This window comes from Pongo pygmaeus, chromosome 12 (assembly GCF_028885625.2).
Source record: "Pongo pygmaeus isolate AG05252 chromosome 12, NHGRI_mPonPyg2-v2.0_pri, whole genome shotgun sequence".
In the NCBI taxonomy this organism is placed as follows: Eukaryota; Metazoa; Chordata; class Mammalia; order Primates; family Hominidae; genus Pongo; species Pongo pygmaeus.
The window spans coordinates 109,754,231-109,780,373 of NC_072385.2; the positions used below are offsets into that span (position 1 = coordinate 109,754,231).

Here is a 26,143-nt window from a genome sequence, read left to right on the forward strand (position 1 = left end):
AGGAGGGGATAAACATGCTGTGTGGCACCTGAGGGACTGGCCTGAGAGAACACTGCCACCTCTGAGCAGCTCACCAAGCCTCAGAGCATTGTGTGTTGGGAGAGGATAATAGTATCTTACTGCGAAAACTTTTCAGTGAACAATGTACCTCACAGGGTTCCTGGTTCACAACAGGAGCTCAATAAATAAGAACTCCTGTGATGTGGGTATTTCTTGCAATTTATTTCCACTTCTGGAGAAAGAAAGTATGTTTAGAGTATTTTAACTGTTGTACAGACACTGCCAAGTCAAGTCCATGAAGCTTCAGTACCAAGGGTGGCCCTGCCTGGCCACCTTCTGCAGGGAGGCCAGGTGCTGCCCCAGGACCTCAGCTGTCATCACTCTTCTTCCCACAGGCTGGGGAACCCTGTGCTGTTGGCTGTCCCCAGCAGCCCAGGAGCGGGGTCTCTGCTGTCTGGTTCCTAAAACCTGGTGACAGGAGAGAAGGGCTAAGTGTGGTGCAGGGATGCGGGGCTTACAGGTACAGGGAGGACCCTCGCTGACTCTGCCCCACACTCAGCCCTCCTGCTGGAGCTGAGACTCCCATTTCAGGCAGGTTTCCAGCCAGCCCTCTTGCTTTACCTCTCTCTCTCTCACTCTGTCTGGTTCCTGCCAACTCTCAGACAAGGCTGTCTGTATCTTTGAACTCCACAAATAACTAATCTTTTTGTGGTATGTACAGCAGAGATGACCAGCTGTCCACAAAATGCTCTCCTGCCATTGTGGGCAGACCAGCCATGGAATACTTTTCCCCATGCCCCTTCACCCTACAGTTAGGGACAGACACGGAACTGGGTCCTAGCCCAGGGAACATTAGAGAAAATGACATGCTGCCTCCAGCCCGGCCCACATACACCTGACTCCCAGGAGGAACTCATCAATGATCTCTTCCCTTTTCAGGTTGACAGGAATGAGTTCCTAGGGCAACCTCGGAAGCCAGGTGCTGAAGATGACACAGGCCCATGAGATAGGACCCGAAAGACCGCACAGAGAGGGACAGCCTGCTGACCCACTGGGACAGTGCCAGGACATAAGCAAAACTTAACTGCTACTGCATTTAAACCTCAGTCCACTTGGGTCTACTAGTGTAGCCCACCCAACCGTTAAGGGGAGAACTGACCACAGTCACATTAAGACCTGATATAAACAAGTGGGACTATATCAAACTAAAGAGCTTCTGCACAGCAAACAAAACAAAAAGGCAACCTACAGAAAGGGAGAAAATATTTCCAAACCATGTACCAAATAAGGGGTTAATATCCAAAATATATAAGGAACTCATTCACCTCAATAGCAAAAAAGTGAGTAACCCAATTTAAAAACGGGGACAGAGCCTGAACAGAGATTTTCCCAAAGCCTCCTTCCCGCCACCCAAAAAATGTACAAATGGTCAACAGGTGTATAAAAAGGTGCTCAATGTCACTAATCATCAAGGAAATGCCAATCAAAACCACAATGAGATGTCACCTCACACCTGTTAGGTTGGCTATTATGAAAAAGTTGAAAGATAACAAGTGTTCCCTGTGTGGGACTGTTAGATAAGAGTTCTACATTTATTTTCAAAGGATATATCAGTATGTTCAATTCTTTGGCTTCTACTTTCAAACTTCCTCGTAAAGCACCCTTTTTCGATTACCTGCTCCACCCTGACTCATTCTGATCACCTGCTCCACCCTAACTCATTCCAATTACCTGCTACCTGCTCTGCCCTGACTCCCGCCAAAGCACTCACCCCGTCACTCTCTTTAAATTCGCCAGTTGGAATTAGTTTAGCCTGTGCGGTCTAACGCTAGCCAATAGGGGAACGACACAGCAGCAGGGGCCACGTGCGTCAGGGTAAGGACCCTTTCTCCTCCCTTGTCCAAGTGTGCGCCCACCATTGCTCCATCTGTAAGGGCGCACCCTTCTATACAGAAGTACCTTGCCTTGGGGCTGGCGTGATGGCTCACACCTGTAATCTCAGCACTTTGGGAGGCCAAGGCAGGCAGATCATGAGGTCAGGAGATTGAGACCATCCTGGCTAACACAGTGAAACCCCGTCTCTACTAAAAATAAAAAAATTAGCCGGGCGTGGTGGCAGGCACCTGTAGTCCCAGCTACTTGGGAGGCTGAGGCAGGAGAATAGTGTGAACCTGGGAGGCGGAGCTTGCAGTGAGCCGAGATCAGCCACTGCACTCCAGCCTGGGTGACAGAGTGAGACTCCGTCTCAAAGAATACAATGGGGACAGTAAATTTAGATAGCCATTACCAATTTTAGTTAGTCAACAACAATAATTAGAAGTACCTTGCCTTGCTGAGAATTAAAAAGAAAATCTTATTATTGGAGTGGTATTTCTTTTGTGGCACCGAAACTTTATAAATAACAGGACCCTTGTCTGTTAGAAAGAAAACAAACAAACAGAAAGGACACCCACACCAAAAACCCATCTGTACATCACCATCATCAAAGACCAAAAGTAGATAAAACCACAAAGATGGGGAAAAAACAGAGCAGAAAAACTGGAAACTCTAAAAAGCAGAGTGCCTCTCCTTCTCCAAAAGAACGCAGCTCCTCACCAGCAACGGAACAAAGCTGGACGGAGAATGACTTTGACGAGTTGAGAGAAAAAGGCTTCAGACGATCAAACTACTCCGAGCTACAGGAGGAAATTCAAACCAATGGCAAAGAAGTTAAAAACTTTGAAAAAAAATTAGACGACTGGATACCTAGAATAACCAATGCAGAGAAGTCCTTAAAGGAGCTGATGGAGCTGAAAGCCAAGGCTCAAGAACTACGTGAAGAATGCAGAAGCCTCAGGAGCCGATGCGATAAACTGGAAGAAAGGGTATCAGTGATGGAAGATGAAATGAATGAAATGAAACGAGAAGGGAAGTTTAGAGAAAAAAGAATAAAAAGAAACGAACAAAGCCTCCAAGAAATATGAGACTATGTGAAAAGACCAAATCTACGTCTGATTGGTGTACCTGAAAGTGACGGGAAGAATGGAACCAAGTTGGAAAACATTCTGCAGGATATTATCCAGGAGAACTTCCCCAATCTAGCAAGGCAGGCCAACATTCAGATTCAGGAAATACAGAATGCCACAAAGATACTCCTCGAGAAGAGCAACTCCAAGACACATAATTGTCAGATTCACCAAAGTTGAAATGAAAGAAAAAATGTTAAGGGCAGCCAGGGAGAAAGGTCGGGTTACCCACAAAGGGAAGCCCATCAGACTAACAGCGGATCTCTCGGCAGAAACTCTACAAGCCAGAAGAGAGTGGGGGCCAATATTCAACATTCTTAAAGAAAAGAATTTTCAACCCAGAATTTCATATCCAGCCAAACTAAGCTTCACAAGTGAAGGAGAAATAAAATACTTTACAGACAAGCAAATGCTGAGAGATTTTGTCACCACCAGGCCTGCCCTAAAAGAGCTCCTGAAGGAAGCACTAAACATGAACAACTGGTACCAGCCACTGCAAAAACATACCAAAATGTAAAGACCATCAAGGCTAGGAAGAAACTACATCAACTAACGAGCAAAATAACCAGCTAACATCATAATGACAGGACCAAATTCACACATAACAATATTAACTTTAAATGTAAATGGGCTAAATGCTCCAATTAAAAGACACAGACTGACAAATTGGATAAAGAGTCAAGACCCATCAGTGTGCTACATTCAGGAAACCCATCTCACGTGCAGAGACACACATAGGCTCAAAATAAAGGGATGGAGGAAGATCTACCAAGCAAATGGAAAACAAAAAAAGGCAGGGGTTGCAATCCTAGTCTCTGATAAAACAGACTTTAAACCAACAAAGATCAAAAGAGACAAAGAAGGCCATTACATAATGGTAAAGGGATCAATTCCACAAGAGCTAACTATCCTAAATATATATGCACCCAATACAGGAGTACCCAGATTCATAAAGGAAGTCCTTAGTGACCTACAAAGAGACTTAGACTCCCACACATAATAATGGGAGACTTTAACACCCCACTGTCAACATTAGACAGATCAAGGAGACAGAAAGTTAACAAAGATACCCAGGAATTGAACTCAGCTCTGCACCAAGCGGACCTAATAGACATCTACAGAACTCTCCACCCCAAATCAACAGAATATACATTCTTTTCAGCACCACACCACACCTATTCCAAAATTGACCACATAGTTGGAAGTAAAGCACTCCTCAGCAAATGTAAAAGAACAGAAATTATAACAAACTGTCTCTCAGACCACAGTGCAATCAAACTAGAACTCAGGATTAAGAAACTCACTCAAAACCACTCAACCATATGGAAACTGAACAACCTGCTCCTGAATGACTACTGGGTACATAACGAAATAAAGGCAGAAATAAAGATGTTCTTTGAAACCAACGAGAACCAAGACACAACATACCAGAATCTCTGGGACACATTCAAAGCAGTGTGTAGAGGGAAATTTATAGCACTAAATGCCCACAAGAGAAAGCAGGAAAGATCCAAAATTGACACCCTAACATCACAATTAAAAGAACTAGAAAAGCAAGAGCAAACACATTCAAAAGCTAGCGGAAGGCAAGAAATAACTAAGATCAGAACAGAGCTGAAGGAAATAGAGACACAAAAAACCCTTCAAAAAATTAATGAATCCAGGAGCTGGTTTTTTGAAAAGATCAACAAAATTGATAGACTGCTAGCAAGACTAATAAAGAAGAAAAGAGAGAAGAATCAAATAGACGCAATAAAAAATGATAAAGGGGATATCACCACCGATCCCATAGAAATACAAACTACCATCAGAGAATACTATAAACACCTCTACGCAAATAAACTAGAAAATCTAGAAGTGGATAAATTCCTCGACACATACACCCTCCCAAGACTAAACCAGGAAGAAGTTGAATCTCTGAATAGACCAATAACAGGCTCTGAAATTGTGGCAATAATCAATAGCTTACCAACCAAAAAAAGTCCAGGTGCAGATGGATTCACAGCCTAATTCTTCCAGAGGTACAAGGAGGAGCTGGTACCATTCCTTCTGAAACTATTCCAATCAATAGAAAAAGAGGGAATCCTCCCTAACTCATTTTATGAGGCCAGCATTATCCTGATACCAAAGGCTGGCAGAGACACAACAAAAAAAGAGAATTTTAGACCAATATCCTTGATGAACTTTGATGCAAAAATCCTCAATAAAATACTGGCAAACCGAATCCAGCAGCACATCAAAAAGCTTATCCACCATGATCAAGTGGGCTTCATCCCTGGGATGCAAGGCTGGTTCAACATATGAAAATCAATAAATGTAATCCAGCATATAAACAGAACCAAAGACAAAAACCACATGATTATCTCAATAGATGCAGAAAAGGCCTTTAACAAAATTCAACAACCCTTCATGCTAAAAACTCTCAATAAATTATGTACTGATGGGACATATCTCAAAATAATAAGAGCTATCTATGACAAACCCACAGCCAATATCATACTGAATGGGCAAAAACTGGAAGCATTCCCTTTGAAAACTGGCACAAGACAGGGATGCCCTCTCTCACCACTCCTATTGAACATAGTGTTGGAAGTTCTGGCCAGGGCAATTAGGCAGGGGAAGGAAAAAAAGGGTATTCACAATTAGGAAAAGAGGAAGTCAAACTGTCCCTGTTTGCAGATGACATGATTGTATATCTAGAAAACCCCATCGTCTCAGCCCAAAATCTCCTTAAACTGATAAGCAACTTCAGCAAAGTCTCAGGATACAAAATCAATGTGCAAAAATCACAAGCATTCTTATACACCAATAACAGACAAACAGCCAAATCATGAGTGAACTACCATTCACAATTGCTTCAAAGAGAATAAAATACCTAGGAATCCAACTTACTAGGGATGTGAAGGACCTCTTCAAGGAAAACCACAAACCACTGCTCAATGAAATAAAAGAGGATACAAACAAATGGAAGAACATTCCATGCTCATGGGTAGGAAGAATCAATATCGTGAAAATGGCCATACTGCCCAAGGTAATCTATAGATTCAATGCCATCCCCATCAAGCTACCAATGACTTTCTTCACAGAATTGGAAAAAACTACTTTAAAGTTCATATGGAACCAAAAAAAAGCCCACATCGCCAAGTCAATCCTAAGCCAAAAGAACAAAGCTGGAGGCATCATGCTACCTGACTTCGAACTATACTACAAGGCTACAGGAACCAAAACAGCATAGTACTGGTACCAAAACAGAGATATAGATCAATGGAACAGAACAGAGCCCTCAGAAATAAAGCCGCATATCTACAACCATCTGATCTTTGACAAACGTGACAAAAACAAGCAATGGGGAAAGGATTCCCTATTTAATAAATGGTGCTGGGAAAACTGGCTAGCCATATGTAGAAAGCTGAGACTGGATCCCTTCCTTACACCTTATACAAAAATTAATTCAAGATGGATTAAAGACTTACATGTTAGACCTAAAACCATAAAAACCCTAAAAGAAAACCTAGGCAATACCATTCAGGACATAGGCATGGGCAAGGACTTCATGTCTAAAACACCAAAAGCCATGGCTACAAAAGCCAAAATTGACAAATGGAATCTAATTCAACTCAAGAGCTTCTGCACAGCAAAAGAAACTACCATCAGAGTGAACAGGCAACCTACAGAATGGGAGAAAATTTTTGCAACCTACTCATCTGACAAAGGGCTAATATCCAGAATCTATAATGAACTCAAACAAATTTACAAGAAAAAAACAACCCCATCAACAAGTGGGCAAAGGATATGAACAGACACTTCTCAAAAGAAGATATTTATGCAGCAAAAAAAACACATGAAAAAATGCTCATCATCACTGGCCATCAGAGAAATGTAAATCAAAACCACAATGAGATACCATCTCACACCAGTTAGAATGGCAATCATTAAAAAGTCAGGAAACAACAGGTGCTGGAGAGGATGTGGAGAAATAGGAACACTTTTACACTGTTGGTGGGACTGTAAACTAGTTCAACCACTGTGGAAGTCAGTGTGGCGATTCCTCAGGGATCTAGAACTAGAAATACCATTTGACCCAGCCATTCCATTACTGGGTATATACCCAAAGGATTGTAAATCATGCTGCTATAAAGACACATGCACACGTATGTTTATAGCGGCACTATTCACAATAGCAAAGATTTGAAACCAACCTAAATGTCCAACAACGATAGACTGGATTAAGAAAATGTGGCACATATACACCATGGAATACTATGCAGCCATAAAAAATGATGAGTTCATGTCCTTTGTAGGGACATGGATGAAACTCGAAACCATCATTCTCAGCAAACTATCACAAGGACAAAAAACCAAACACTGCATGTTCTCACTCATAGGTAGGAATTGAACAATGAGAACACATGGACACAGGAAGGGGAACATCACACTCCGGGGACTGTTGTGGGGTGGGGGAAGTGGGGAAGGATAGCATTAGGAGATATACCTAATGCTAAATGACGAGTTAATGGGTACAGCACACCAACACGGCACACGTATACATATGTAACAAACCTGCACATTGTGCACATGTACCCTAAAACTTAAAGTATAATAATAATAAAATTAAAAAAATAATAACAGGACCCTTGTACACTGTTGGTGGAATGTAGATTACTACAGCCGTTATGGAAAACAACATGGAGGTTCCCAAAAAAACTAAAAATAGAATGACCATACAATTCAGCAATCCCACTTCCGGTGTATATACATATATTCAAAGGAAATAAAATCACTATCTTGAAGGGCTATCTACACTCCCGTGTTCACTGCAGCATTATTCACAATAGCCAAGAAATGGGAACAACCTAAGTGTCCGCTGACATGAACTGGTAAAGAAAATGCATATGGTACACATACCATGGACCAATAACCTGCCTGAGAAGAGACGGAAGTCCTGTCATTTGCAACAACATAGGTGAACGTGGAGGATGTTATGCTAAGTGAAAGAAGCCAGGCACAGAAAGACAAATACTGCCTGATCTCATATTGTCAGGGGTGTGTGAACCAGGGCAACTCCATCTTAAATAGGAGCTGGGTAAAATAAGGCTGAAGCCTACTGGGCTGCATTCCCAGACGGTGAGGCATTCTAAGTCACAGGGTGAGATAGGAGGTCAGCACGAAATACAGGTCATAAAGACGTTGCTGATAAAACAGGCTAATAAAAAAGAGCCAGCCAAAACCCACCAAAACCAAGATGGCGACGACAGTGACCTCTTGTCGCCCTCACTGCTACACTCCCACCAGCGCCATGACAGTTTATAGATGCCATGGCAAGGTCAGAAAGTTACCCTATATGGTCTAAAAGGGGAGGCAAGAATAACCCACCCCTTATTTAGCATATCATCGAGAAATAACCACAAAATGGACAACCAGCAGCCCTCGGGGCTGCTCTATGGAGTAGTCGTTCTTTTATTCCTTTACTTTCTCAATAAACTTGCTTTCAGTTTGCACTGTGGACTGGCCGTGAATTCTTTCTTGCTTGAGATCCAACAAGCCTCTCTTGAGGTCTGGATCAGGACCCCTTTCCTGTAACAATATGTGGTATCTAAAGATGTCAAACCCATCCAGAACAGAAGGGTGGTTACCAGAGTCAGGGCGTGGGGGCAGTGAGGTGACAGGTGTTTGTTGGTCAAAGGGTACAAACTTTACGTGGTAAGTATTGAGGCAGGAGAACAGGGTCAGGAGACAGGGACAACAGCAAGGTCTGGGCACAGGAAATCCAAGGCCAATTCGAGCTGCCTTCCCAAAGCTGGATCAAAAGGAAAACACCTGGGTCTGGGGGCAGGGAACCTGAGGCCAATTAACACATACTTCCGAAAGTGGAACCAAAAGGAAAACCCCATCTCCCCAAGCCAAGCAGCAAAAGATCAAAGGCTACTCTCCCTACAACGTCTCAGATGGAAAGGGAGAGTGCCCTGGATTAGCTGCAGCCAACACAGGGACCATCCCTTCATCTGCATAGAGCGCCAATTCACGTCAGCCTTTAAATAGCCAGGGACCAAATCCTTCATCCATATAAGGGGTAGCAGATAAGAACCTCAAACAGGGAACTTAACACCCTTGATCCCTTGCTGGGCCTGCTCCCACCCTGCAGAGCTTTCTGTCTTGAATAAATCTCTGCTTTCGCTGCTTCGCTCCCGCGTTTCATTCCTCTGCTACTCTGTGCGTTTTGGTCAATTCATTGTTCAAAATGCCAAGGACCTGAACAAATCATAGTGAAGACCCTTCACGAGTAACAGTAGGTTCTAGAGGCCTAATGGACAACACAGATACTACAGTTACTAATAACATATACTTGCAATTTGCTCAGAGTAGATCGTGAGTATTCTCACCACACACACGAAAACAGTAAATGTGAGCTGGTGGGTATGTCAACAAGCTTGACTGTGGCAAACATTTCACAATGAATACCTATAGCAAATCATCACGTTGTACATCTTGAATATTTGAAAAATATACGGAATGAGGAGCTACCTGTGCTCTCAGATATAATTATGCTCAGAGGAAACTGCTGAAGAGTCACAGGTAACTTACCACAGACAGAGAATCCCTTATTCCCTGGAGAGACCGGGGACAGCGATGGGACTGAGCAGGAGCTGGGTCACAAAATACCTATCCAGGCTCACAGGCTGGAAAGCAGCAGCAGTCCCCCATCCTGTATGTGTGGTGGTGAGGGGTGGGAGTGATGCTGTCAGGTCCTGAGCTGAGCGGTGGCCCACCAAGCCCCCTAGGCCTTCCCTGGGAGGGTCCTGCGCCTCAGGCCTCAGGGTACAGGGCGTGGCAGAGAGAATGGAAGGGGAAATAGACCAGGAGCTGAAAACTGTGTCAAATGAACCATGAGCTCTGGATAAGAAATCTGTACTCAGAAAATTCCTACATATAAAAATACCTTTTAAATATCAAAAAATCTCATCTTGCCCCAATTTTTTGGTATAAATTTCATTTCAAAAACTTCCCACCTGTTGTGTGTGGACTAAGGAGAACACCATTTTTGGTGCAGTTTGGATGGGGTAAGTGGAAAATGGTGGGAAAGTGGCAGAAGGGCAAAGGCCCGGGCGAAGGCGCTGAAGAAATCTCAGGGGGAAAAGCCCCTGTGGCCAGGTTGGCCCTCACCTCGGAAGGACAGGATCTGTCTCCGGAAAGTGGGGTCCAGGTCCCACATTTACCACTTGTCTGAGTTTCTTCATGCAAGGCTTCCCCGCCCGAGGGACCCTGTCAGAGCTGCAGTGCTGAGCCTGAGGCCACCCGCCATTTCTCCCTCCTCCTCTTCACGCCCTTCTTCTTGGGCCATGCCTCCTCCGCCCTTGGGTGCCTGTCTGACAGGGAGGGCTGTGGCGGTGGCTCATTCTGGAACCAGTATGTGTTGCTCATGGGAGCTGCAAAGCCCTGCATGCCAGCCCCGCCCCAGGCCTCTGCTCACCAGACCCTTCCTTTCACCCACTTTGTTCTTCCGGCTGAGCTTTGAGGAAAGGAACTGCCTTTCAAACGCAGCCTGACTTAGGTCGGTCGTCTTTTTCTCTTTTCTTTTCTGTTTCTTGTCTGCACAGATGAGCTTTTCAGGACTGTGAAGAAAAGCAGAAAAAATTGTCTTGATTCAGCACAGATGGAATTGTACCATCAAATAGTTTCTGAAGATCAATATAATGAACTCAATCATCACTTTTGAGAAGGAACGACTGACCAGCCATCACTGGTGGCTGTCCCTCGATCTGCCTGCCCTGTCCATATCTCTGCTGGCCCAATTCCTAGGGAGGTGGTGACTTGGGGACCCTTCCCCAGCCATGGCTGAGGCACCAGGTCCAGAGCTTCAATCCCTATGGCTGTAGTTGGGACGAAGGGGCTTCCAGGCAGCCTCTGAGTGCTCAAACCAGAAAGTCAGGTAGGGCGGCACCTCCACTTGCCAGCACTCACAGCAAAGCACAGAAAGCCCATGTGCACAGAAAGAGAAACAGAGCAGGTTCACGAAAAGAAGTGATGGTGAGTGCCACATAGCCCCAGAGAGGCAGGGACCGGCCTCCCGGTCAGTCCCCTGAGCACCTGGCTCTAGCCTCCCGGTCAGTCCCCCGAGCAGCCTGGCTCCAGCCTCCCAGTCGGTCCCCGGAGCAGCCTGGCTCCCTTCCTGGCTTGGCTTCCATGACATACCAGTGCTCTCTAACATATCGAGCCCCTCTCCTGCCTTTCCTTTGAGAAGGATTCTGGCTTTTGTCATCAAAATGTCTCTGCCTCACCTCGCCACGTGCTCTCAAGTCCTTTTCTTACTTCATCAAATAGCCACATGAGGCATCCTCTGGGTGTGTCGTCTCGGAGGAATTTCACCAGAGCTGCCACCATTTCTGCCCCAGGAAGCCTAGCCCTATTGAGGGAAATAAGCCTTCTCTTTTCTTCCTCCATTAATTCATTCAACAACCACTTATTCATGATCTACTATGCTCCAGCTAAGTGCTGGGACCACCAAGATAGTAAGACACAGTCCCTGCCCTCAAGGGGCTTGCTGATGGAGCAAAGGGCCAGTAAGGGGCTGGAGAGTTCTGTGTCCCTGTGATAATTGCCCTCTTGCCTGCACTGAAATGGCCAGTGACAGACAGAGGGAGCAAAGGCAGGCAACAGCCTGGCAGGTCAGGGAGTTATGAATGTGCTGACTTGACCCAGAGGTTTTCGTGGTTAATCAATCTTCCTTTTCTTTAAGTCGATGGGACTTCTGGGATGAGGCCGGAAAGGGTGGTAGGGCCCAGATGGTGCCTCATGTGCCATGTTGAGGGCCTGGGCTTTGTCGTAAGGGGAATGGCACTGAAGGGTCTCCAGTGGAGGAGTGCTGATCACTTTAAAAAGACCACTCTGGCTGCTGGGCGAAAAACGGATTGGAGAAGACCAGCCTGAAGGAAGAATACCAGCGGAGGAGCCAGAGGGGAGATGATGCCAACAAAGCAACGTGAAGCCTTTGTCTTGTTGTGGGGTGGGGGGGCTATGTAATTACTGGTGTTTAAATAAAAATGTTTGTTAAAATGATAAAGGAACCATAAAACCAGAAATAATACATAAAACTTCCAAATCACTAGGGGAAGCATAAACAAAGTAGCACTGTTTATTCCAACAAAACTCAGGATGGGGAATGAAAACGAAATATTGAGAGAGTATAACAGACTTCCTGTTTGTGTAGAATATAGAAGTCTGCACAGGCTAAAAGTCCTGCTGAAATAAATAGAGAAGAAAAAGCAGAAAATTTACTACCAAAATTAAGAATTTTAAAATCACTGGACAGCTTTAAAAAGAATTCCAGAGAGGGGAGAGCCTTCAGGAATGAGTTGACAATCTCCAACTCTTACCTTCCTCTGTGGGAGCATTTCAAGTACCAGGTCACCAATATTAAGTACCAAGGTAGTGACTGATTTCTCTGGGCTTCTAGCATCTTTGGTGGATTTTTTCTCTTTTGAGTCTGGTTGATGTCCTGGCAGGTGGGTTATTTAACCTTGTTCTCAACATCACCCTCCCCCTAAGAGGCAAGTCAAGCAATGCGCTTGGTTTCTCAATGGAGGACAGAAACTCTCCAGGCCCCGAGTACAGACAGCATTCCCCAAAACCCATTTGAAAAAGAATCAAGGAGGGGTGGGGAGGAGGAAGGGAGAGCATTAGGAAAAATAGCTAATGCATGCTGGGCTTAATACTTAGATGATGGGTTGATCACCTAGGCAAACATTTACCTGTGTTAACAAACCTGCACAATCTGCACATATATTCCAGCTCTAAAAATAAAAATTAAAAAAATCAAATAGAAATTCTAGATCTATAACTGAAAATAATAATTCAAAGGATGGGTTTAACAACAAACAGACACAACAGAAGAGATAATAAAATATCTGGAACCAAACATGGAAAGACAAAAAGGATAGAAAATATATAAAAATGATAAGAGACAGAGAGGGGATCAGTGAGAAAATCTAAAATATGTTTAACTGGAGTACCCAAAAGAGAGGAGAGGTGAATATGGCAGAGGTAACAAAGAGAAAATAACTGAAAACTTTCTAGAACTAACTAAAGACAACCTACAGATTCAAGAAGACCCATGAATTCCAAGTAGGATAAATAAAAAGAAATCCACATCTAGAAACATCACGTAAAACTACAAAAAATCAAAGACAATGAGAAAATCGTAAAAGCATCCAGGGGAAAAGACAGATTACCTTCAAAGGAACAAAGACTAGCAAGTGACTTCTCAATTCAAAGAGTAAAAGACAACAAGATATGTGTTGAAAGAAAATAACTGCCAAACTAACATTCTTAATCCTGAAAACATCCTTTAAGAATGAAGGTGAAGTCTGAAAAGGCTAAATGTTGTATGATTCCAACCATATGACATTCTGTAAAAGGCAAAACAACGGATACAGTTAAAAAAAAATTCACTGGTTGCTAGGGGTTAGTGGGGAGGAGAGATGAATGGGCAGAGATGATTTTTAGGACAGTGAAACTATTCTGTGTGACACTGGAACAGAATGATGGATACATGTCATTGTACATTTGTCAAAATGCATAGAATGTACAACATCAAGAGTGAACCCTAATGTAAACTATGAACTTTGGGTGATAATGTCAATGTAGTTTGTGCCACTGTGGTGCAGGATGTCAACAGTGGGGGAGGTTGTGTTTGTCGGGGGACAGGAGGTGTACGAGAATTCTCTAGGTACTTTCCACTCAAGTCTGCTGTGAACATAAAATTCGTTATGAAAAATAAAGTTGATTAAGTTGAAAAAAGGAGGGAAATAAAGATGTCTTAAAGCAAACAGATTTTTCATGAGCAGATGCACATTTATGAAAACTGTAAACAATATTTCTGTGTTGTTTATTTGTCATGAGGTACATGGTAGACTATAAATGACATGACATGAGACCTAGAATTTTCCCTTTTGTGTGATCACAAAAGGGAAAGTGGGGTAAAGTGAGAGAGAGAGAGAGAGAAAGGCAAAATGTCGATGGCTGCTGAACCTGGGTAATAGGTACATAGGAATGTGTTGCACTCTCTACATTCAGTGCATTTGAAAATGTTTATAATAAAATATTTTTAAAATGAGTCAGTGTAATTTTCCACAGGCGGGGCACAGAGGCTCACGTCTGTAAATCCCCCAGTACTCTGGGAAGCCAAGGTGAGCGGATCACTTGAGGTCAGGAGTTTGAGACCAGCCTGACCAATGTGAAACCCCTTCTCTGCTAAAAATATAAAAATTAGCCAGGTATGGTGGCGGGCGCCTATAATCCCAGCTACTCAGGAGACTGAGGCAGGAGAATCACTTGAACCTGAGAGGCAGAGGGTGCAGTGAGCCGAGATCATGCCATTGCACTCCAGTCTGGGTAACAGAGCAAGACCATGTCTCAAAAAATAAAATAAAATAAAAATGTCCACATTAACAAAGGAGAAAATACCAATAAATGCATAAAAATTAATATATGTCAAAATGTATTATCTAAAAAAAAACTGATAGCAAACTAAGAAAATGAACTTCCTTAACTTACTAATGGAAATCTAAAAATAATGTAAAACACAAAAAACACCAAAAGCTTTCCCTTTGAGTTTAAGAAGAATACAAGGAAGCCAATTTTCACCACTTCAACTTTGTGCCAGAGATCTTAACTGGTACTGTAAGGTAAGGAAAAGAAATAAAAGGTATAAGGAATGGAAAACAAGAAATAAAATTCTCTTTATTAGAAGATAATATTGTGGGCTGGGCACAGTGGCTCACACCTGTAATTCCAGTACTTTGGGAGGCCAAGGCAGGTGGATCACCTGAGGTCAGGAATTCGAGACCAGCCTGGCCAACATGGTGAAACCTCATCTCTACTAAAAATACAAAAATTAGCTGGGTGTGGTGGTGCACACCTGTAATCCCAGCTACTCAGGAGGTTGAGGCGGAGGTTGTAGTGAGCCAAGATTATGCCACTGCACTCCAGCGTGGGTGACAGAGTGAGACTCCATCTCAAAAAAATAAAAAGAATATTGTGTACATAGAAAGTCCAAAAGACTCTACAGATGAAATGTCAGAATTCATAATAAAGTTTAGCAAGGTTGCCAAATACAAATTCAATATATGAAATCATTTTTATTTCTATACATTACAACTACCTAGAAAATGAAATTATATATAATAATAAAATAGGAATAAGTAGGAATAAATCTAAACAAAGATCTACAAGACCTTTAGACATGGTTTCTTATCCATAGTACTTACTGACATTTGGGGCTGAGTAATTCTTTGTTGTAGGGTATCTGGCCGCATCCCTGCCCTATGTCCAGTAGATGCCTGTAGAACCCCACGCCCCTGACAACCAGAAATGTCTCCAAACATTGCCAGCTTCTTAATCAATTTGATTAAGAACCACTCCTTTACATAAAATAAGATCCACACTAATGGAGAGATATATACCATGTTCATGGATTAGAAAACTCAAAATTGTAAAGATGTCAATTCTCCCCAAATTGATCTACAGATTCAATGCAATCCCAATCAAAATCCCAAGTATTAGGTTGGTGTAAAAGTAATTGTGGTTTTTGCCATTACTTGTTTGGGGATTTGTATGTGTGTATTTCTACATGAAACTTGAGCTAATTATAAAATATATTGGTGTATTTGTTCTATCAGGTATCGAAACTCATTAAAACGCTATAGTAAACAAATAGGCTAGGATAGAGAACCTGGAAATTAAGTATACATAACAGCACTGAATTTGTATAAAAGTCTACACTGCAGAACAGCAGGGAAATGATATTTTCAATAAATGGTACTGAAGAAAATGGGTATCATTAAAGGGAAAAAATTCAATTGGGCCCTACATAAAATATATACAAAAAGCAATTCTAACTGGATTATAAGCCTAAATTTGAAAAGCAAAACTATAAAAGCAGGCCAGGCACGGTGGCTCACACCTGTAATCCCAGTACTTTGGGAGGCCAAGGCAGGTGGATCACCTGAGGTCAAGAGATCAAGACCATCCTGGCCAACATGGTGAAACGCCATCTCTACTAAAGATACAAAAATCAGCTGGGTGTGGTGGCCACACCTGTAGTCCCAGCTACTCAGGAGGCTGAGGCAGGAGAATCACTTGAACCCGGGAGGCAGAGGTTGCAGTGAGCCGAGATCGTGCCACTGTACTCCAGCCTGGTGATAGAGTGAGATTCCATCTCAAAAAAAAAAAGGCTATACAGCTTTTGGAAAAGACGTCTTAAAATAATGTATAAAAAGCACTAGTTATAAAGGAAAAGAAAAATAGATTTGACTATATCAAAATTAAGAGACTGCGCCACTGCATTCCAGCCTGGACGACAGAGCGAGACTCCGACTCAAAAATAAATAAATAGATAAATAAATAAATAATGTGGATTGTGGGAACCAAAATACCAAACTGGATTGTTCATAATAGCCAAAATGTGGAAACAACCCAAATGTCCACAACAGTGGATTGCTTAAATGATGGCATAGTCAAATACAATGGAATACAATCAGAAAACAGAAGTTAATACACTGGAGCTATATGCAACAACAGAAAGGAATCTGAAAAACATAATGGTGAGCAAAAGCAGTCACACAATGAACTGTACATGTACAAACCCTCAACAGATGAATTTTATGGTATGTAAGCTGTATCTTTTTTTTTTTTTTTTTTTTGACAGTGTCTCACTCTGTTGCCCAGGCTGGAGTACAGTGGCGTGATCTCGACTCACTGCAACTTCTGCTTCCCGAGTTCAAGCGATTCTCCTGCCTCAGTCTCCCAAGTAGCTGGGATTATAGGCATCTGCCATAATGCCCAGCTAATTTTTGTATTTTTAGTAGAGATGGGGTTTCACCATGTTGGCCAGGCTAGTCTCAAACCCCTGACCTCAGGTGGTCCGCCCGCCTCGGCCTCCCAAAGTGCTGGGATTACAGGTGTGAGCCACTGTGCCCGGCCTGTAAACTATATCTTAATAAAGATGTTTTTTAAAGAGTCAGTCATAAAAGAATAAATGCTTTCAGGTTCTGTTTATATGAAATTCAAAAATACGCAAGATAAACTATATTGTTTAAGGATACAAAGTTAGTTGATAACACCACAGGGAGAGCAAGGAGGTGAACACTTATAAAGTGAAGGGTGCTCTAGGGCAGGGAGAAGACTGTCTCGGGAGGGGGCAGGTTCCCTTTCTTGAAATGGCTGGTGATTCCACAGGACTGACTCAGGGACTCGGTAAGCTGTTTATGTTTTATTCTGTCCTCTACATATATTTCATAATACAAAGGTGATGATAATAAAACTATAAACTACTAAAAGACAAAAGTGTGACTAGTTACAAGAGCTTCAGTAGGAAATAAAGTAAGTTGCAAGTTAAACAAATATTTGTTTGTTCTGCTCATCTGTACCTGTATTTGTAAGTTTTACTCCTGGCTCTTACAGAGGCTTTATGCCACTCTTTTGGAATCACATGGTGTGAAGTGAAAGTGAAATAGGGTGAGCTGGCATGCAGCCTGGCCTTCTCTATTTCTTTAAGTTCTTTTATGGAACATCGTTTTCCTACAGGAAGATAAAAAATCGAAATCAACACTCTTCAAGAACTCCAGTTGCTCTTGAAGGAGTGAGAAATCACTGGACAATTAGCGGTCTCAAAAAAATGAGGCCCAGTGATCACAAAGCACCTGTCTCACATTGAAGACCAGTTCTCTTCTCTTCATCCACCTCTTGCTGTCTTTGAAACAGAGGATCAACAAATGGTGGGACTGTAACCTACAAGAGAAATGAGACTCTTTGAGTACCAGAGTGCAGTCTGTATTAAGCTTTTAAAATGTGTCCCACATAAAGATGGGAACAATAGACCCTGAGGACTACAAGAGTGGGAAGGGCAGGAGGGGGCGAGGGTTGAAAAACGACCTATTCGGGACTCTGCTTACTACCAGGGTGACAGATTCAATTGTACCCCAACCTCAGCACCCCAATATACCCATGTAACAAACCTATATGTGTACCCCCAAATCTAAAAGTTGAAATTTAAATAAAATCTGACCTAAGCATTCAAGTATGCCCTTACTGTATACCAAAGCAGCTGAGAAGAAAGGCCCCAGAATGTGCCAATCTACACCTCAGATGAGGATGTCGCACAGAGCCTTAAATGGCTGAACTGAGGGAGGGAGGGAGGGAGGGCCGCCCAGATAGAAGAAACACACTTCTGTTAAGTGCTCTACTGTGTCATTGCATCAGCCAGTAAATATTTGTGTTGCCATCGTGTGCCACATCCAGGCTAGATCCTGTCTTCAAGGATCTCCTGGTCTAGGACAGCCTAGTCATCCACAGTGACGATCCAGTCCTGAGAGGGGCCGGCTCAGGATCCTGTAGGAGCAGGGGCAGTGCTCCTAACCTAGCCTGGGAGGACGCATGCCTCCTGGGGAAGCTGACAACTGCTCTGTAAGGGCCTGTGAGAACAGAGGGTCAGGTGACCAGAGCTATGAGTTTGTGTCAAAGGGTAGGGACATACAGAAGTATTTTTTCTTCCCGCTCCTGATAAGCCTTAGACAGAGGGACTATTTTTTCCTTCCATTTCCCCCGCAGCACTCATCCCAGTGTTGGACTGAAGTGCTAGGTAAACAATTACTGAATAAACCAGGCAGCATAACATGTACTGCCTCCAGCACCCCAGATGATGGCATTCTACCCAGAACCAGAAGAATCTGTTCATCTTCATATGACTGACCTGGCTTGGTTTTCTGGGAGAAGCAAAAGAAACCACTTCCATCTTCAGAGCCATATATATTTTTTTAAAAATTAATAGTCATATCAGGTGGCTACTTCTGCTGCATGGGAGCGAAAAACTGAAACCTACATTTCTCCATTTTAACTCCTGTATTGGCAGTTTAAAAATCTGAACACTCATTACAACCTCAAGTATTAGCTCTCCCGGGCAGCCTGTGCTGACATCCTTCCTGTGTCTCCAGTAGAAAGGAGTGTTCCCTCCCACGTCCCATAATCCCTGTGCTGACTTCTGTGACACTCGCCACACTCCACTGCACAAGCTGTCCACACCTCTCTCTCTCTCCTTCTTGTGCTTCAAGTTTGCCGAATGTGAGTAAATGAATGAACAAATGATCACGCATATCCATGCCTTGTGCACAGTGTAAATTCCACAGGAGTCTAAATTACTTTGAGTTCCTATTCTAAAACTCAAAGGAAAGGCTTTTGTAGATTTTTTTTTAATGAATAGAGAATAACTACAAGACTTTTAAAATGACTAGGTTTTCCCTCACTCCAGAGCTCCTAAGAATAAAAAACCAAAGAAACCTGCTCTACCTTTCCATAATTTGGTTTCTTTTTCTTCACATAAAAGGATCGTAAGCCGGGCACAGTGGCTTACACCTGTGATCCCAGCACTTTGGGAAGCCAAGGCAGGTAAATCACCTGAGGTCAGGAGCTCAAGACCAGCCTGACCAACATGGCGAAACCCGATCTCTACGAAAAACACAAACAATTAGCCAGGCGTGGTGGCACATGCCTGTAATCCCAGCTACTTGGCAGGCTGAGGCAGGAGAACTGCTTGAACCCCGGAGGCAGAAGTTGCAGTGAGCCAAGATCACACCATTGTACTCCAGCCTGGGCAACAAGAGCAAAACTCTGTCTCAAAGAAAAATTTTTAAAAATTTAAAAAGGGATTGTATACTTCAGGATTATAATGGTCTTCACATATAATTTCCTTCAGATATAAAATATACTTAAGGGAAAAATCACTAGATACAAACTGTTTTATAAGATTCATATTATAAAAGCCAAATACTGTATTTCATTTTTATATAAAAGCATAGCTTCAAAGGGTTGGAAGAAACTGCTGAAGTAGTTTAGACTGCAATGAGACTCCACCACCTTCTGGGAGAAGTAATCATCTAGCTTTAGTCTGAAGTCATCCATGGGCCTTTCAGAACTTTCTGCTCCATGAGGCAGGTACTTTTTTTGGTAATTTTAACTTCAAGAAAGTATGTCCTTAGGTTGAGTTTAAATCTGCCTCGTAACTTGCGGGTACAGACACTAGTTCTACACATCTAATTCATCGGCTAATATCTGCCTTTAAAATACTTAAAAGGTTCATTCTCCCTCATGTCATCTTTTCCTTGGGCCAAACACCCCACCTCTTTCCAGTTTTCTTCCTATAAAGTGGTGTCGAGACTCAACTCCTTTCTAAAGGTTTTGCAACTGATGAGTGTCCCTTCAACAGTGTGACATCAGGAATGACAGGTTAAGGACAGGATAGAACAAGACTCTGATGCTTCCCACTCTAAACACAGCCTCTCTTGCCTGAGAGCTGTATGTTTTCTCGGAACCCAGCTCGTATGGTTGATTCACAATGACTTTATTGACATTTAAAATTACTTGGACTTCAACACATGCCATTTCTAAGATCTTCCTCCCTATACCCATGAAATCACATTTCTGGACACAAATATAAGACTTTGCACTTTGGAGATCTGGATTCAATCGAGCTCTGCCCCTTAAGAGTGTGTAGGAAAAAGTATTTAAGGTAAATATTCAAAAATTGTGCTCAGTAAATATACTTAAATGTTCTAATATTTCAGCTAACCTACTCTAGGGTCTCACTCTGTCACCCAGGATGGAGTGCAGTGACACAATCATGGCACACTGCAACCTCCGCCTCCCAGGCTCAAGTGATCCTTCCACCTCAACCTCCCAAGTAGCTGGGACTACAAGTGCACAGAACCACACCCGGCTTTTTTTTTTTTTTTTTTTGTACAGACGGGTTTTTGCCATGTTGCCCAGGCTGGTCTTGAACTCCTGGACTCAAGCAATCCATCCACCTCAGCCTCCCAAAGTGCTGGGATTACAGGGGTGACCCACTGCACCCAGCCACTACTCTAGATACCTACTAGATATGTGGGGGTAAGAAAGATCCAGTAGTGCACACCTAAAGCTAACAAATTTGTATTTGGTACTGCAAATAGAGAGACCTAAATTCTGAGAGTCCTGACCTCAAAATCAAAAAAAATCTCTAAATTAATAAACCAAATTTTTGTAAAGCCAAACTGTAGAACAGAGTATAGAAACTGTCAGTCCTAATACCTACTGGTTGGCTAAGTCAGCCATACAATACCATTCTCCTTTGCCCACTTCCTACTACAGAGATGAGAGAGCCACAGTGGCTTTCCAGGCCCTGCTTATGGCCAGGACTTGCTTCACGACCCAGTCCTGGCCAATGAGACCTAAGGGAAAGTTGGCTAGGGGCCTCTGGGGACTCTTTTTGCTTCCTGCAAAGGAGTAGGGTAAGAGAAGAGGCCCCCGGCACCACTGCTTACCCCTTCCTCCTGCCCTGAATGAAGACCTAATGTCTGGAGCTATAAGAAACCATCAGGCAAATGTGAGAATGATGGGGATAAACTGAAAATACTAAGGATAGCAGAATAGAATAGGAAAAAATCTGACATTGTTATGCTGTCAGAACCCACCACAAGACCACCTACCTCTTAATTTCTTGTGAAGTAAATGCCCTTATGGTTTAAGCCACAGTAACTCCATTAACGTCTACATAAAATCATTCCTGATAAATCTAGTTCCAAATCAACACTCCTATCCCCTCCAACCTCAGGCTTAAGAATGCAATATGTGTATTACAATTCAATGAACTCAAATATAAAAATAAGCTGGAAACTATTTGTATAACCAGTGAAATTGTTAGACCAACTCTTCAAATTATACTCTATTTGAAAAATAAAACATCAGTACCATTTTATGTCTTTGCTGTAAATATTCAACATTCTCTTGTTTCATTTTAAGCTCTTTATATGAAATTACTTTTTCCATAATTCTCTGCTGAAGAGGCTCTGCAACATTTTCAACCCATTTTTTATGTAACATCTCTTTTCTTCTTTCCTTAAAAGTATCCAGATGATGAAAATATGTATCCAATCTCTAGTGAAGTGATACAAACAAGGAAAATAAATTATAAAGAAATGTTTCATTTACTGTCATTCGAGTAAGGGGTAAAAAAAAATTTGTTCTCACTACTAAGCTCTCAGCCACATTCGGGTTGCAAAGTCCCAGTATAAGATAACTGAAGCACAGAATAAAGTGCAGTAAGAGAAGCTGGGAACACAGAGCAGAAGAACTCATATAAACTTCTAAACCACAACCGTGCCTTCAGATTTAACCACATCTAACTCACGAATCAGATTAAGCTATTCCTAACTCACGAAACTCGTTTCTTTTTCAGGATTTCCAAGCATTCCCTGGTCACCCATTCTGTGTCTAGCCTTCACCATCTGGAAAGTCTGAGACAAAACTGGTAGAGTAGAAAGCACACTAGACTTTGACACCTCTCTCTGGCCTGTGAAAGAGAGGTAATCCCATCTACCTCTTTGGATGCTTAAATGGGAATTTATGTGCACTTTCTTTATACATTATAAATCACAATTCAAATGTCAAAGTTTTATTCTTTTTTGTTTGAAAAGACAGGGTCTCACTCTGTCGCCCAGGCTGGAGTATAGTGGCATGAACACAGTTCACTACAGCCCCAACCTCCTGAGCTCAAGAGATCCTCCTGCCTCAGCCTCCTGAGTAGCTGGGACTACAGGTGCATGCCACCATGTCTGGCTAATTTTTTAATTTTTTTGTAGTGACAGGGCCTCACTATGTTGCCCAGGCTGGTCTCAAACTCTCAAACTCCTGGTTTCAAGCAATACTCTTGCTTCAGCCTCCCAAAGTATTATTATAACTCCATCTCTCTCACTGAAATTAAATGCCCCTTAAGCTAATTTCGTAGTGACTATCAGTTACTGATTGGTCATAACCCTTAAAAGCTTGTTTCTAGTGGTTTTACTGCAATGTGGGAACATATGAGAAAGAGGCAAGTGTGAGTAGGAAAGAATTTCTATTCGGTACCAGGACGAAGAGAAGGAGCAATTAGAACAATTTCTCAGATCCCTTCAGGACAGATCCAAGTGGGATTAGGGACCTTTTAGTGATCCGGCAAGAAGGGGGCATGACCTCAGATCCATGTAGTACAAACAGGTAAATTAGAGGATCCTCATTCCCCCTGCAAAATGAGTATCTTGGATCATGGTGACATAAACTCTTGGCCATGTTGTTCTGCACACTCTTGCTCCCCTAGAACATATTTAGAATGCAGTGTGGAGTCAACTCTTACCTTCACAACAGAATTTTCTCTAAATAATATTGCACGTACTGCTTCATCAATGTCTTCTCTAGCTAATACCTAAAATTACAGAATTGAGTATTAGGATGTGAATCCTGAAGAAACAAACTATAATGACAAAACTCCGTGTACTTTACCCAATAGTTTTAGTGTAAATCTTGAGGCTTATTCGGTAACATAAAAATATGGAAAATTTCTAAACCCATTCTCTATGAACTCGTCAACCAGGCTCGAGTGATTAATTCCAAGTCAATCTTATTTCATCTAATAAATCCCTACTCATTTTTCAGCCCCCCCCAACCCAGACTATTTAAAAAAAAAATCCGATAGCATATTATTAAATTATGTTTTAAAGCACTAAAAAGCTTACTAAAGGAATACTCTATAAAATGAATCCTCTTTTCAGGCATTCAGTAGGTGTTTTTTGTTTGCTTGCTTTTTGAGACAAAGTCTGGCTGTCACCCCGGCTGGAGTGCAGTGGTACAATCTTGACTCACTGTAACCTCTGCCCTCCGGGTTCAAGTGATTCTCCTGCCTCAGCCTCCCAAGTAGCTGGGATTACAGGCACATGACACCACACCTGGCTAATTTTTGTGTTTTTAGTAGAGACAGAGTTTCACCATGTTGGCCAGGCTGCTCTCAAACTCCTGACCTCAAGTGATCCACCCACCTTGGCCTCCCAAAGTGCTGAGATTGTAGGCGTGAGCCACCCCACCCAGCTAGTAGGTGTGTCTTAAAAGGCCCTTGAGTTTCCTGCCTTTTGCTAGATCTCTTCATAAGTCAAAAACCACAGAAAGTTCCCTTTAGTTCAACTGGTCCAGAATCTCAGAGCTAATTAGTGGGAGCTCATGGCCTCCAAACAACATCGTCCACATCTAGGGACTTCTGTTTCCATTATGAGTTTGGGTAAAGCTGATGCATTTTAATCCCCACTTTAGGGCTTTTTCATTTGGATCGCTATGCACTAATCTCTAGCTTTTATTCTTATAGGACTAAGTGTGAACAAATAAAAAGGCAATGAAAATCCAGTATCTGGAAGAGATAAACTGTTACATTAAAAATTATTGCTGATGAAAAATGATACAGGTTCTTAGAACTGTTATTCATTTCCTGATTCTTCTTTCTATTCTGCCACACTGAATGCATCACAACAAACTAAACCCCAAACTCAAATACCAAATCTGTGAATAAGAGAAATCTCAAAAAGGAAAGTTGTTCTTTTTACCCACATATTTAATAGCTTCACATGAGATCTAAAATGATATTCAAACAGCTACCCAGGTCTTCTCTAAAATAAAGCTCTCTTTGTAATAGGAACAGGATCTTGCTTTAAAGCCTTCTCAGACTTATTTTAAGAAGACAGGCCAGGCAGGGTGGCTCACGCCTGTAATCCTAGTGCTTTGAAAGCCCAGGCAGGAGAATTACTTGAGCCCAGGAGTTTGAGGTTACAGGGAGCTATGATTGGGCCACTGCACCCCAGCCTGGGCTACAGAGCAAGAACCTGTCTTTAAAATATTTTTTTTAATTAAAATGAAGATGGGAACTGAAAAAGTATGTAAAACAATTAAACATGTATCCTGACACTACAATATAAATTTAGAATCTATTTATTTATTTGGAGAAGCAGAAACATATTGACAAGCATCTTGGGAAGTCACCTTCTTAAAGAACATCCTAGTAAGATTGTTAACAAATGTTATGTACATTCTTGAGTCAGATTCTCAAATAATCTTTGTTTAAAGAAATTAAACAGTTTTTGTCTTTGATGGCTCTTCTTTGTGATTTTGCCAGGAAATATAAGGAAAAGGTCATGATTGCAGCAGCACTTTCGAAATCCACAGATTTCTGTGCACACACATAGAAAAATTAAGCATCTCACTACTCCGACCGCCACTAGGGCAAAAGGGGAAAAATAAAGGAAATTTCCAAGAGTTTTTCACAGCGAGGCAAATCATAGGATGACACAAAATAATGAAACTTTATGAGAAAATCATTACCAGACCCTGAAGTATGCGGAATTGACTGGCAAGCCCAGACCTGGCTTCTCCTGCCGGGGAGCTGGGGTTGCTGCCTTCACCCGCCCGCCCGCCCCCGTCAGTGCACCAGCCCCCAGGCTGGCGACTGGAAATACTCTTGGCCACACTCTCGGCCAAATCGGAGCCCGAACATTCCCCTTCAACGCCTGCTTTAAAGCAGGCACTGTCCCAATCCTGAGAACAGAAGCGAGATTAAGATAAACAGTTCCCAAACTCGAGGGGTCCCACCGCCAAAGTGACATCTCAAAACGCCACGTTATCTCACCTCCATTAAAGAAACGGACTCGGGCTCCGGCCATTCTCTTAACTTTTCTGGCCTGAAATGTTCATCATAACTGGAAGTTTTGGTGGCAGCCATGGACAGGAGAATCCCTGAGGGAAGAAAAGGTAAACTAAAGCCGAGGAAGACGGTTACCGTTGAGAGCCGGGCCTTTGGGCTCAGGGAGTGTTCGAATCCCGCTCGGCCCCTTTCTAAAAGCTGAGCCGAGTCACCCAACAAACCGGGATCCTCGGCGCCCTGGGCGCTTCAACAGGCCCGGCTACCCGCTCCCGTGTCGTCCTCGGGCCAAAGCAGGCCCTTCCCCCGGGGCGCGCCGCCCTGGCCCTGCCACAGCCCTCCCTGGGCTCCGCGACCCCCAGGCCCGTAGGCCTCCCTGGGCCCCACCTCAGGCCAGCTCCGGGGGAAGTCGCAGGCCCCGCGGCTCCGTCCCGGTGGGGCTCCCCCGAGGCCGCGTCCTGGAGCGGCGACGGAGAAAGGAGCCCGCGGGCCCGAGCGTCGAGGCGCATGCGCCACGCCAGGTCCCGGGGTGCTGCCCCGACGCCAGCTGGACGGTGACGCCGACGTCCTGGGAAAGGGAACGGCGCCATTTGATTTCACAGAAAACGGAAACGCAGTGATG

At 43.0% G+C, this 26,143-nt stretch overlaps 2 protein-coding genes across 8 annotated transcripts in view; both read right to left on the minus strand.

The window, feature by feature from the left end:
• Positions 1–198: 198 nt before the first annotated feature.
• On the minus strand, positions 199–26,044 carry FAM228A (family with sequence similarity 228 member A). Of its 2 annotated transcripts, XM_063648902.1 has the most exons (7): positions 25,909–26,044; positions 25,510–25,616; positions 23,200–23,268; positions 17,702–17,789; positions 17,429–17,579; positions 10,474–10,615; positions 199–468 (listed from the first exon to the last, which is right to left on the minus strand). In XM_063648902.1, the coding sequence occupies exons 2-7, from the start codon at positions 25,600–25,602 to the stop codon at positions 304–306; spliced, it is 708 nt and encodes a 235-aa protein (XP_063504972.1). In that variant the 5' UTR covers positions 25,603–25,616; positions 25,909–26,044; the 3' UTR covers positions 199–303. The 2 variants fall into 2 exon arrangements, with proteins under 2 accessions (XP_063504972.1, XP_054332547.1); XM_054476572.1 differs by lacking the exon at positions 199–468 and having other exon boundaries at positions 8,586–10,615.
• FAM228B (family with sequence similarity 228 member B) overlaps positions 25,955–26,143 on the minus strand; it is a 93,016-nt gene continuing 92,827 nt past the window's right edge. For all 6 annotated transcript variants that reach the window (XR_010123132.1, XR_010123129.1, XR_010123133.1 and 3 more), the window contains one exon: positions 25,955–26,089. The gene's annotated coding sequence lies outside the window, so the exon portion shown is untranslated. The remainder of the gene's footprint in view (positions 26,090–26,143) is intronic.

Coding starts and splice junctions, on each gene's coding strand:
- FAM228A (XM_063648902.1), bottom strand. CDS start 25,602: ATGGCTGCCACCAAAACTTCCAGTTATGATGAACATTTCAGGCCAGAA. Junction 23,269..25,509: donor AGTCCGTTTCTTTAATGGAG/GTGAGATAACGT, acceptor CTGTAATTTTAG/GTATTAGCTAGAGAAGACAT. Junction 469..10,473: donor TGGGTGAAAGGAAGGGTCTG/GTGAGCAGAGGC, acceptor TCCTGTCACCAG/GTTTTAGGAACCAGACAGCA.